Here is a 13,362-nt window from a genome sequence, read left to right on the forward strand (position 1 = left end):
TTTTACCAGTGTCTTTTCATGTTGTTATTTCCCAGGCTATCTAATGGCTGTTGTCCAGGTACAAAAGAGTCTGAAAAGGCGTACTATTTATGAAGTTCCATGCTTGCTTCCTAAGGGGCGGTGAAGGATTAGTTTGTTGTGTTCAGTAGCTGTTTCAGTACTGTAATTCAAGATGAGGGTACTGTACTTTAAATATAGAGTCTGTTGTGCTGCCATTAAGTCACACATTTGCATCAGTCATTAGCTCAGAGCAATGCAATTCTAAACTTTGTTCTTCTGAATGCTGATGCTGCAAAGTAGTCTTGTGAATTGAAATGGTACCAAAGCTGGCAAAAGATCGAGATGTAGCTCTGTGAGAATGCGTTTCCTGGGGGTTTGTGTGCTGCTTTATTGTGTCTAAATCTGGCCTATAAAGAAGGATTCAAGAAACACATGATTTTCAGAGAACATTTTGAGCACCAGCTGTGAAACCTTAAAGGTTAGATTTTATGATCTATTCTGCTAATCTGCAACTACTAATTTGTAATTAGTTAAAAGGGACAAGCAATAGGCAGGGGGGTGGAGGGAGGGGATCCGAATGGTTACAAAAAGCATTGTTAACTCTGTTGGCTGTTCCCTCCTAAGCGTGTCAGGGGAATTTGGTGTAGAGAATAAGCTGCATCCCGAGGTTTTCAAGTCACCGGCTGCCTGGTATCATATTAACCCTAACTTGTAGCATGATAAATGAGTGTTGATTCAGGCAGCAATAGTGGATTTCTAACTTACACGACCAAGTGACTCTTGAGCAGGCTGAAGAATAGCACTGCAGACTTGTGATTAGTTCAGCAAAGGCCCTGTTCCTGAATACAGCAGAGATCTGGACCCTCATCTCACAAAAGATTACAGCTTTTCTAGCTCTTACATGAGCGGGGCCACGAGGATGACAAAGGTTGGAGAAAAAAGGTTGTTGAACAGAGAGATGAACTCAGGAGTGGCATGAAGATGATAAGCAGGGAGCGATGGCTTTCTCTCTCTTCTAATACAAGAACTAGGGCAATAGCAGACCAAGCCATTAGATTTTAAGTTAAAAAGAAACAAAAAGAGGCTGTGAAGAAAAGGTACTTAACAAACTATGTAGTTTAAACTGTGGAATCGACTGCCACAGGATGCTGTTGAGGCTGAAAGTTTACTTGGTCTCAAAAGGCACTTGAACGAATTCCGTGCAACACAGCGACCACCCCGACTCACGGCGCAGGACCGCAGAGCATTCCCGCACGACAGGCCTAGTGGTGTTTTGGATTCTCCCCGAGGCACGCCCTTGACAGCGAGAAGCTGTCAGCGCAGCCGTATGGCCACCCGGGATAGCAGCACTGGGGGAGCTTGAAGCCCACAAGATCTTTCTGTAGCATTTTTGTTGATGAGCTTTGGGGTTCCTTATTTCCCTCTGTTGGCAGGGCTTTTTTTTTTTCCTCTCAGTTGTCAGCATTCCTTTTTGAGAGACTTTCTCAGATGTTGAAATAGGCAGTAGCTGCTTGGAATCGTAACTTATTTCAATATTGAATACTATTCATACATCTTAATTTCTAGCATTACAAAAACCATTTTTTTATTCCTTTTCTGTCTCTGCCTAATATTCATTTGAGCATTTTTAAAGACTGTTTCTGCATATTAATTTGCTATGATATGCTTTAAAAACTGGGGAGAAAAACCCTTGTAAATGGATTTTGCCCTCTTAATAGCCCACAGGACATATAGGCCACTTCACTATTATTTCAAGAGCTTTCGAAGACAGAATATATTCTCCATAGAACCAGCTTTCCCCTCCAGTGCTTATCTGTCAGATGGACTGTTTGCTCTTTCACAGTGAGGCAGTAGGCATTGCAGCGTGTTAACTCTTACCATACCGGGAGGTTCCAGATCGCCAGTCATGCCCATGCTTACCTCAGTAAGTGGTTATGAACACCTGCCTTCGCCAATAGGAATGAAGTAGCTTTCTTTTGATTCACTGCCTTCCCTTTAATGACGATTACATTGCTGTATGCGAACTGATATATCTCCTACTTCAGTACGGAGTCAGTATTATTTTAATTGCTGTGAATGATAGGCTGTTTATGTGAGTAGATCTACTGAGATTTACTGTTTAGTAGTAGTTTGAAATTACTCTTTTAACGAACAGTTGTAATGCAGTGATTCTGAGATGAGTGCAGCGTAGTCTGCTTTCCCTTCATTTTCTGCTCTGAAAGTTTTGCTTCCCGCCTTGACCCACGGCATTTGCCTGGTATCAGCCATGTCTTTTGAGTAAAATAAACTTTTCCTGGGCTTCAGCAATGCTTATAGAATATTGCAGTGTTAGGAGATGGAGTGGGATTAGTAATACGTTAAATGAGGAGGTGTGTGATCAATTGTTACTTTCAGTGGTGCCTTTAGATAAGTATCTGAAGAAATTCTAGGCTGAAGAAAAATGTTGGTTGCCAGAGCTTGCAACTGTAAATCATTGGCGTATCTTTGCAGGGAGGTGGCTGGATAGACCAGGGATACCTCACTGAGGGATTCTACACCCCTCCTCGCAACCAAGCAAAATGCACGGCCTCGTGTTTCCTAAAGGGATTTAATGTTGCATATCTCATTATGGCTTGTAACAACAGTAAGTCCTTTGACCTTTCTTTCTTTAATGCCTTAGAAACAAGACTGCCAATGGAGATTATCGGAAGGAGCACAGAGAGAGGAGTCGCAGCCCAATAGAGAGGGCTGCTGCCCCAACAATGAGCCTTCACGCCAATCATGTGTATGCCTCAATCCCAAGCTTGACCATGGATCAACCTCTAGCACTGACCAAAAACAGCATGGATGCAACCCGAACAGTCGGCATCACACCTACACTGACTTCTGTGGAACGGCAGCAGGTACTGGCTTCTAGGGTGACAAGAAATTCTGGGTGGTTGTAGGAATCCTTGCTGTAGACACAACGAGGACTTCCCAGATGTAAGCAGAACGTATTGTGAGTTACAGTAGGTAGGCGATACTATTCTTCAGGCAAAATGTATTTTAAAAACGCACAATGAATGTCACAGCTCATTGTGTTTAATGTGGATAAATCACTGATGATTACATCTATCTGCACAGATTTCTTGGCCTTCCTGCTTTTTCTGATGCTTTGCTAAGCTTGTGAGTGCATGTGCGTTAGTGGGGAATGCAAAGTCTGTGGTTGAACAGAGCTGCAGTACCTGCCTAGGCAATCACTGATCCAGTGCACAGGTAAAGAGGGTATTCACCTGTGCTCCTCTTGGCAGTCAGCGCGTGCTTCCTCCCACGTACCAGCCAGGACTGCTGAAGGAGAGGTGCCAGATGGAAAGGGCAGAAAGGAGAATTTTGCACTGAATTTTCCAGGTGAAAGAAGCTGGAATGACCTTAGTTTAGGCAGCCAAAAGCATTCCTTGCGTTGTTCAGAGCAATGTTGTGTCACTATTTCATAATGATTTTTCCTAAAGCAATGATTTTTTAATCATTTTATAGTTTATTTCCATATGCTGGAGTGGTTTGGTTTGGTTGTGACTGGTTGGTTGGTTTTTGGCTTGCCATCTTGTACACTGTATTTGTTTTCCTTTGGAACTGCTGAAGACAAGGCATCTCTATGCAGCTTATACAGTAAGTTTTCTTATATGTCAGACTTGCTTTTATCCCTCTCACGAGTGGAGAGACAAAGCAAGATAACTGAGTTGTGATGAGCTGCAGTGCTGAGAAATTGAAGTGGCCCACGTACCCAAGCTCTTCCTTCCTTCCTGCCTTCCTCCCCTGCTGTGATGCCCTGCAAACGGTAAACGCTTTGAGTGGATGATTTTTCAGAGGTTGGGATTTTTCATACACAGTTATGAAAGCTTTTTGTCACTGGAGCCATGTACTTACATCTACTGGGTAGACGTTCACAGTGGTTGGCTGCGTACAGTAGTCTCTTCCATTTTACTGCGCCAAAATGCCTAGCTTTACACTAACGTTGCTGATATCTTGCATCATTTGGCACATAGATTGCAGAGTTATTGTTCTGTGCAGAGCGGCTCTGCTTTGCTCTCGGCGTTCAGTGATGACAGAGGAGGAAGGGACAGGCTTCCACTGACGGCACTGGTGCCCTTTGATAGTATTACCACTGCGTCTCAGCTTAGCAGCTACCACCACCGACACTTGTCTATTTTGGTGTGTTTGACTTGGGCTGATTCCTGCCGCCCATTACCAGATTCCTCTCTCTTTTGTTATCTTTGACGTTTTGAGCTAGATTACAATCTGTTTTCTCAGGAAAATAGGATGTTGAGGTAAGACCTTGCTAAGAGCACAGAGTAGAAATCAAACAAAGAAACAAGCGTATTGAATAGAAGAAACTGTAGTTTGATGATCTGTTCTTTGGTTTGGGTTTTTTTTAACCTTACCATGTTGAATGGGATTTCATCTTTCTAATAAAGAGGTGGGAAAAAAATGCCTTCTTATTTTAGGTAGGGTTATTCAGCTACTGTGGTCACTGCTACTCAGCTTATCTCAGTATTTTCATATAAAGATGTACAGTCTGCTCAGTGCACCTCTACAGACAGAATGATACCAGGGGATTCTGTAAGATGCCTTATCCTGCCTCACATCCTTTGTGATGTTGGTACCTGCATTCTTGAGACAAACTTTTTTACTACCTGCCTCTCTCTACTTCCCATCTCTTGCATGTCTGAAATACTCTTCTGAAGAGATAAGCATACACAGGCTTCTCAAAAACCACTTCACAGATACGCAAAATCTTGGCCCTATTAAAAAAAAAAAATAAATACTTCCACATGTGAACTGCTTACAGAAGAATCAATTCACTTTTTTTCTTAACTGCGCTGACAGCAAAGTAAAAAAAGTAAATAAGATTGTAAATAGCATCATTCCCCTTGTGTCTAGACAAATAGTATTAAACCTCCCCTTGAAAGCTCATCTCTCTTTCTTTGGTCTTGCTTTTCAAAAACTCTGTCTAAACTATCACTAAATAATGAAAACTCCTTCCTTCCTCACTGACTTTGTATGGTGGTAGGTACAGCTGTGATTTTTGTGGGTTTGCTGCAGAGATTTGTAAAATGGACAAGACATTTAAAACTGTGTTAATTACCTCAATTCTGTTCATCTTTTGGACACTTAACAATTCACTTGCATTGAGTCTAGCAAAATGGACTCCTTGCATCATAAAATATACCAAAGATGCAAAGCCAAAAGATTCTGATACTCATATTACTGCTCTTCAGTCACCTGGAGAAACTGTGACATTTCTTTTCCTAAGGCCTTGTTTCAATGGAACTTTTATGTATTAAACAACTGTAAGAAGAGTATTTTATGTTTACACTTTGTACAAAGTATACGCTGCGGAATTGAGATTATGTGACCAGACGTTTTGGGGAATTTGCATGTGTTGAGCATGAAAAAGGACGATGATGATTAAGTAGTGCTGGAAAGGCAGGTTAATTACAACAAGAAAGTACTTGCGGTTGAGACTGGCTTGGGAGCTCTTCATATGACAGTTGAACTTGATGATCTTAGAGGTCTTTTCCAACCTTAAAGATTCTATGACTTTAAGATTCTGTATTTTACCTCTTAGGAGCTTATTGTTTTGTGGCTGAAGTATGGAATACAGAATTAGTCAGGCTAGGACAACTTCACTTCTGAGTGAAAAATGATTACATTAAAACTCGATTAATGCCAGGAAGAGAAATACCTGCAAAATTTGTAAAGCCCTTCTGAGTCCTGGAATCACAAGGATATGTCGACATAGAATGAAACAAGTATTTAATGTGTTGACATTTAGTTCTGCATGTGTAATGTCTGTGAAGTTGAAACAGGCACTGTAAAATCACTTCAGTGCTTCTCATGATTTGCTTTTATACTGCCCTTTTTCTGTATGGCCTCTTACCACTAAAATAACTAAGAACCATTATGGAAATGCCATGTGGTGCTTTTTTTTTAGTCAGAGAAAGAAATAATAGCTGAATATTTTGGGGTTTAATATGCTTTATTGAATTAGATCGTTTATGGGTTATTTCACTGCTGGGATTCAGTTCAGTGTACATCTCAGGCGATTATGCAATGAACTGCTGCTAATAACGGCTTTGGCTAATTGCCTTAGTGAGTGACAGCTTTCTTTTTTTTCTTCCATATTAGAACCGTCCGTCTGTAATCACCTGTGCTTCTGCGAACAACCGGAACTGTAACCTCTCTCATTGCCCCATTGCTCACAGCGGCTGCGGCTCGGCAGTGCCTGCCTACAGGAGACCCTCGAGCAGTAAGTCACGCGTCCGCACTCTTAACTGCCTGAGGAGAACAAAGGCGTCTCGCTACCCTTACCTGTGTAGGCACTGATGTGTTGAGAGGAGTAAAAGGAGGTGGAGCAGTAGACACCTTTTCGTATCCTGTCTGCCCAGAGACACGCTAGCACACATCCTTTCTGCAGTCTTCCTAAGCATCACTCCTGACCCAGAGTAGAGAGTGCCGTTTCAAAAGCAGGGAGAGAGAAATGTTCTTTTTTCTTGTTTTGAAAAGCTTCTTTAAAAAAACAAACAGACCCCCCCAGACAAATAAGTCATTGTGTTTATGTTACTCTAACTGACACACAGCAGACAGGGCCAGCAGATCCAACCACGCTCTTGTTTGAGGAGCTGTAGTTTCCCCGGCCTTTCAGTAGTCAGTAGACTTTTATGATTCAGCTGCAGTCACGAGAATCTTTTCCTGTCAATACAAATACTCTCCCAAAGCACATACCCTCCACCTTTCTCTGCAGGGATAACACAAAAAGCTTTGGATGGCAGTTGCTATAGCAACCCAAGCAGGGAGCTTTAGCTTTTACCTTCTGGGCAATTAGTACTTTTCATGAAATCTTTTCATGCGGTACTTGCTGGGAAACCTTGGGACGTTTCTCTCCACTTTCTTTCACTATGCGACCAGGGGAAAATACAGCCCTTTCCTTTCAAATCATATACCTGCTGATGCATAGATTTAACATGCAGCACTTCCAGCTGTCCCTGGCAGTGGGGCTTCATCAGCCAGAATGGGTCAATGTAACAATACCTGCATGACGTAGGTAGGAACCTAAAAGTCCATAGTAGGTTTTTTTGGGGGGGGGTTAATTTGTTTTTTTAAAAAAGATCAGTGTATAGTTGAAAACTAGAATTAGAAGCTGAAGTGAGACCCTGGAGGATCTATTGAATTCGTAATGTGTAATGTAAAACACTGTGAAATCAGTGTTTAGGGATCTAAGATGTTAGAAGTTTTCGAAAGCTGCTGTTATTTGTCAAAGGAGAGCCCCTTCATTGAGACCCCAGCTGCCTTTACATGGGCTTTGGAATAGTGCTAAACGTTTTCAGAAAATATTTGTCTTTTGTCATTTGAAGAGGTCTTTGTGCAGGACGCTCACATTTATTTTAGGATCAATCAAGCCTTTCTGTAGCATGCAGGACAATGGCATGGATCCTGAGAGTTTTAAGTATTTTTGAAAGATAAATCTCATTCAGACACATATTTATTGTTTCTAAATTGTAAAACTGCAACTCTCTCACCTGTAGTCTGAGGAAATTTTACTATTATCATTCAAAACCTGATTTTTAAGGTTCTTTGTTCCTCTTGTGATAGTATTACACCATTTTAATGCTCGTAGTGCCTAATGCAGAGGTAATGATTCATTTAGATTTCTGACTGGCTCCTAGCACAAGTATGTCAACTAAGATGAAACCCTGAAATCAGCTTTTGGCATGCCACAACGTAGAACGGGGTCTCCTCGCATCTGACTGGTATCAGCAGCCTTGGGACCTGATTTTAAAGAACTGTTTCCATCTTTAATTATATTTAAGCCTAACTATAAGTTCTGTGTGATTGTTTAGGGAGAGGGTTTCCACAGAATCGGGGCTGTAGCTGTTACTGGCCTGGGGGAGAACTATAATTACATATGAAATGCTTACCTGTTGCAGGTCACAGAAACGCGAAAATATTTAACTCCATTTACTACTTGTTTTTCCTTTTAACCCCTCCCATCTTCTTCCCCACCCCATTCACTCCTAGTTCTGTAATACCATAAAGAAGTCTCGCTTTATGCCGCGATGATAGGAAAGGGGAGGAAACACGGGTTGCGAATCCATAGCTGGGGGCTGGGATTCTGTGCTGAAATAACGTATCTTCTGCCTCCTCTACCCATCCAGCTACCACTGCCTGTGACCCAGTGGTGGAAGAGCACTTCCGCCGAAGCCTGGGCAAGAATTACAAGGAGCCTGAGCCAGTGGCAAACTCCGTGTCCATCACGGGATCGGTTGATGACCACTTTGCCAAAGCACTTGGGGATACGTGGCTTCAGATCAAAGCTGCGAAGGATGGAGTCTCCAGCAGTCCTGAGTCTGCTTCCCGGCGGGGCCAGTCTTCCCCCTCCTCTCATATGGTCAATCATAATCACTCGCCCTCCGTAGTCTCCTGAAGAGAGGACCGTTACGTTTGTGAATTTGCATGGTTTGACTGAGCTTTGAACAGTGCTTAAATAGTGTTGGGGGAGGGGAGATTAGTTTTCGACACATGTTTTTTGTGTACTCACTTTTTGTTTGTAAAAGGGTGCCCTTAAAGATGATAGCAGGAACTATTTCATAAAGATTCATACAATGTAGCATCCTTTTTTCCTGCCTCAATTACCAAAGAAACCTCTGATGCAGATCTGCTGCCCCTTAAAAAAAAATAATGCACGCTAATCCACAAAAGCCATTACACTTAGTTGGTTGACCCAAATGCTTTTTGCTTGTATTAGCTTCTCGAGACTAGAATTTGTCTGGTTTGCTTACGTTGCGCCTTTTTTGTTTTGGGTTGTTTTTTTTTTTTCCCTCTGTGAAGTAATTTTGTATGTATATACTTGAAAAGAACTGTCATGTATGATTTGCACTATTGGAGGAGGACTGAAGTTGCACAGCAACTTTCTGGAAGACGCTAATATTTTGAGGGCAAACTGCTGAAAAAAGGGTTTAAGGATGACATTTCTATCAGTTTGATTTTTCTTAAAGCAAAACAGCTTTGGAAGGGGAAGTCTCATACAGGTTATAGGTCTTTCTCTCTTTAGATTTCAGGTGCTTAGTGCTTGCAACTGGACTGCATAATTTACAGAACACGGGCATTTTTTCCTAAACACTGCAGTTTGTTAGAATAGAGCTGAGGTTGGAGGGTTCAATAGTGCTTAACGATGCATGTTTTATGAAAAATAGCTGGTATCTATTAATGTATAGACAGTAAGAATCAATACTTATTAGCTTTTCTTCAGAATTAGTTTATTTTTGTCAGTAACAATCCTAGATATACTTACTGCTGGTACAGTTGTACTCTATGATATTTGTATTTGATATTCACTTTAGTAGCAGCCAGCAAAAGAGGACAGCCTCAGGACAGGCCTCAAGTGACGCAGTTTAGAGATACACGATGCGTGGTACAGGATGCTATAGCTTTGCGCATGACTGAGTAATTGTTTCTGTCTGCAGCGCTGTCTGCTCAACAGGAATTTGCTTCCTAAAACTAAGTCTGTGTAATCCACCTTGAACTAGCTGCAGAAACTGCTACTGTTACGTATCTTGGCTGGACAACAGATTGTTACAGTTTGTGAAATAGGATCTTTAATTTTTTTTAAGCTTATTCATAAACCTATGCCAAGTTGCAGCATACATTCCTCCATTAGAGAACTTTATACAGGTATTACTGCATTTATTATCATTTGCTATATTAATAGCTACTAACTAGAAATTAGGCAGTAGAGGCAGGCGTAAAACCACAGCTGTGCTAGTACTAAGAGCTTCTCTTCTTCTTGTTCAGTGTAACTACTCTCCCCCGTACATTCCATCTTCCCAGTACAGTTGCAACTAGGGCTTTTTTTTTTATACTGGGTTACCTGAAATGATTGGTTCTGTGTAGAAAGTTTGAACTAGTTGGAAGATGAACTACACGTGATGTATTATGGACTACGTTACAGTATTTGGTCCATTGTGGCTTTTATTTTATGGTTTTTTTTAAAGTTAAGCTATTTAATTTGGAAAAGGTGCAGGGTAGAAAGAGATCGGGAGATTGGCTCTTACTCATGTTGAGAAGGTGGCTGCTCAATTTTCTTTAAAAAAATTTTAAAAAAACCCACAAAAAACCCCAAACACCTAAGCCCCCAGTTTTACACATTTCACTACCATCTTACTGGGTAGTCAACGCTTCCTTGCTTTGGCATTCAGTACCCTACTCTCTGTAGGAAGATTGTTAAAAGAACACTTTTTTATATAGGTAACTTTAAGACCATCGTTACGCTGTGCGTAAAGAATGTACAGAGAAATTTGTAGGTATTTTTTGAGGAACAATTAATTTGTTAATGATATGTAGCTATTTAATTTTTCCCTTTCCTTTATTGTAATCATTCATTTTTTTTGTTTGGAGAAAAAAGTTGATCTTTTTTTTGTTGTAGATTTGTCTGTAATACAGTAAAAGTGCAGGAACACAGTTATTCTATGAGAACACTGCATTAGCATTAATAGCCACTAGTTTGTTATTGCTACAGGCTACTGAGCATTGTAACAGTAAAATACTAATACTGTAGATGGACTCTGTGGAAAATGTGACTCCTATATTTCTTTGTAAACACAAATAAGATAATGTTTTTAAAGCTAATATTTTCAATAATAGCTGTTTTACAAGGTTACATTTACTTATCTGAGATAGGTAAATGGATTTGAGGGCAATAAAGATTTAATGTGATATGTCCGGTAAAACATGTATTAGACACAATAATGTCGTGAAAGCCAAAGGGTTGGGGGGAGGCGGAAGGAAACTAAACTGAACTCACCGTCATGAGACGTGGTGAAGTTTCTTCACAGAGCCAGGTTATCTACAGTTCAGTCTGAAAGATTCTCTGTGTGTTTGTAAATCTGTAATATACCATTCTTTTGTGGCCTTGTTTCACCTGGAAAAAAAAAAGGTTTGGCAGGCCATCTTTTTTTTTTTTGTACTTAAAAGTAGCCTTAAAGAACAATAAAGTGCTCTTAAATCACAGGCGTGCCCGTGCCCATCTCTGTGCCTTGGGAAGGGAGGAATGTGGGTGCTGGACCTCAGGGGCTAGACACAGAAGTGAACTACTGTCCATAGCGTGCCTCCCTTCCGAGAAACCCATCCGGGGTAGGACCGGCAGCCTGCTGTGGGGCTGGGGTTGGGGCTGTCAGGAAACAGCCTTTCCAACTACAACGAGAAGCTGCAGCTGCCAGAGCGGAGGGGAACAGACCCACCCCCAGCTTCAGGACAGCTCTGAGCACACGCGGGCAGCTGTCCCCCGAGTGGGTCGCTGAGTGTTGGCCAGGGCTGCTCTCCCTGTGGGCTCAGGCAGCTGTGCTCTTCTGACTGGAGTGCGCCAGCAGCAGCTCCTCAACAGTTACCAGTTTGGAACGTACCGGCTAGCCATGCGTGTCTGTGCGCTGTAGGAAATGACCAATGTCTTGGTTTTCCTTCTGTTCTGTCCCCCAACTTCTTCAAGTTATAGCTAGAGAACAGAAATTATTCCCTAAAGATGGCGGCTGTATTTCAAATGTAGACAGCCATGGTCTTGTGTTTTGGGTGAGCAGCAATTTGGGAGAAGATCATTCATTCGACTGGTTAATCCTTAAAAACAAAACAAGTGCTCTCATTACCTGATTTTGAGAAAGTTCAGTGAACCAGGCAAGAGCCTTCAGAGGAATTTCTACAATGACAATAGTAGAGGCATCTCCAAAATTAAAAAAAAAAACAAAAACCCGAAAAATAATGACACACAAAGTTAGTGTTGTATTAGAAGTGTCTAAATGGTTTGAAACACAAAGCAGGCGTGGCATGTGTGGGCATTGTTACAGTAAAGGGCTGGTTTTGGGGTGCAGGAGAACCCATGAAGAATGATCAGTGTAACACATCTGACAAACGTCCCCCAACCCCCCGTGGCGAGCAGCCCAGCAGCGTGCACTAAGAGCTCTTGGGAGGGAGGCCAACGCCAACAGGCCCCACAGGCCTCCCAGTCTGCCTGCCGAGGGGAGCAGGTTTCCGTTCAGGAAAAGTCATCCCTACGTCAACGTTTGGGGCACTACATGGAGCAGGACGAGCAGCACTGCGATCTTTCAGCTCAGGGACTTAAAAGAGTGTTCTGTTTCCTACATAGTAAAAGGAAAAATACAGTATTTTTTTTTTTTTTTCCCTACCACAAGTTTTCTAATTAGCAGCAAGCAGTAATTTAGCACAAAAGGGTAGCGCTATAGCCTAGAGAAACTGGGCTGTACCCACACATTTCATATTACTAAGTCTTTCTTACACTATTTGTAATGGCTTATCTTTTTCTGTGAGTGAAATAAAAGGCAACTTCCAGCTATGCATCTGTACTCGCATGCACACATGCATGCACACGGGTTTGTTTTTTTGTTTTTGTTTTTTTTTTCTTTACTAAGCAAAAATAATTTAATACAAACCAGAATGTTAATTTTAGAAAACAGACCTGACATCACAAACACACCAGGTCTTAGGTTTGGCTCTTCTTGCATAGCTCAGTGGGTGACCTCTCCTGAGTACCGGTTCTGTGTACCTCAGGCTGCTTTAGTGCTGAAAAAGAACTTTACATACAAATACAGAGCGAGGCCAGGTAGAAGGGCAGTGATAGTTTGACCCGATAGTGGTACAATGGGGTATATAACTGTACAGGCACAGCGGCAATATGGCTGCGTAATTGCTAAACCTGTACTACCAGCGCTGCTGGTAAATGACCACTGATGGTGCACACCCAGTAGGGCTGAAGGGACCTCGCACAATGCTTATTTCCTCTAAAACGGAGAGCAGGCGAAGCGGTGAAGGGCGTTTATGGAAGTACCAGGCTCAGTTTGATCCCGCCCAGCTCTGTGCCGAACGCAGGCAGATTGAAGTCAGATGGCTGTGGCGGATCCTGCCACTGCTGCAGAGCACGCAGCAGGGAACTACTGCAGCTGCTCAGCTGCTCATAAAGCAGCGACACTACTACACAGTGCAGCTGAACTGTTAGGCCTTAAAACTGGCACACGCACAAAACTCGGAATTGTCACCAGTTCGGCGTTGCAGACCGGCGCTGTGACTGCACCAGTTGAGAAGCGGCTCCACAGGCAGCAGCTGAACTGTGGCTGCAGCTGGGCTGCACCTCCCCAGGGCCACAGGGGGCTGCTGGCGGTGGGAGCCAGTCCAGCTGTTCCTGGGAGGCCAAACCCGCCAACAGAGAAACCATGGTGGGAGAAAAGCCTTGTTCACAAGCCTGTGTGCAACAGCAGTGTGAGGAGCGCTCGCTGCTTATGCTGTACAAATGCCTCCTTACGCTACAGAAGAGGTGACGCACAATGGCTGTGTGAATGAAGCCTT

At 42.4% G+C, this 13,362-nt stretch overlaps 1 protein-coding gene across 4 annotated transcripts in view; it reads left to right on the forward strand.

Annotated features, from left to right (window-relative positions):
* VGLL4 (vestigial like family member 4) overlaps positions 1–11,020 on the forward strand; it is a 90,532-nt gene extending 79,512 nt beyond the window's left edge. For all 4 annotated transcript variants that reach the window (XM_075762756.1, XM_075762757.1, XM_075762755.1 and 1 more), the window contains 3 exons: positions 2,660–2,882; positions 6,145–6,265; positions 8,172–11,020. In XM_075762756.1, the coding sequence (XP_075618871.1) occupies positions 2,660–2,882; positions 6,145–6,265; positions 8,172–8,440 (613 nt within the window). In that variant the 3' untranslated portion in view covers positions 8,441–11,020. The remainder of the gene's footprint in view (positions 1–2,659; positions 2,883–6,144; positions 6,266–8,171) is intronic.
* The last annotated feature ends 2,342 nt before the right edge of the window (positions 11,021–13,362 follow it).

Source organism: Balearica regulorum, chromosome 10, assembly GCF_011004875.1.
Source record: "Balearica regulorum gibbericeps isolate bBalReg1 chromosome 10, bBalReg1.pri, whole genome shotgun sequence".
Lineage (NCBI taxonomy): Eukaryota > Metazoa > Chordata > Aves > Gruiformes > Gruidae > Balearica > Balearica regulorum.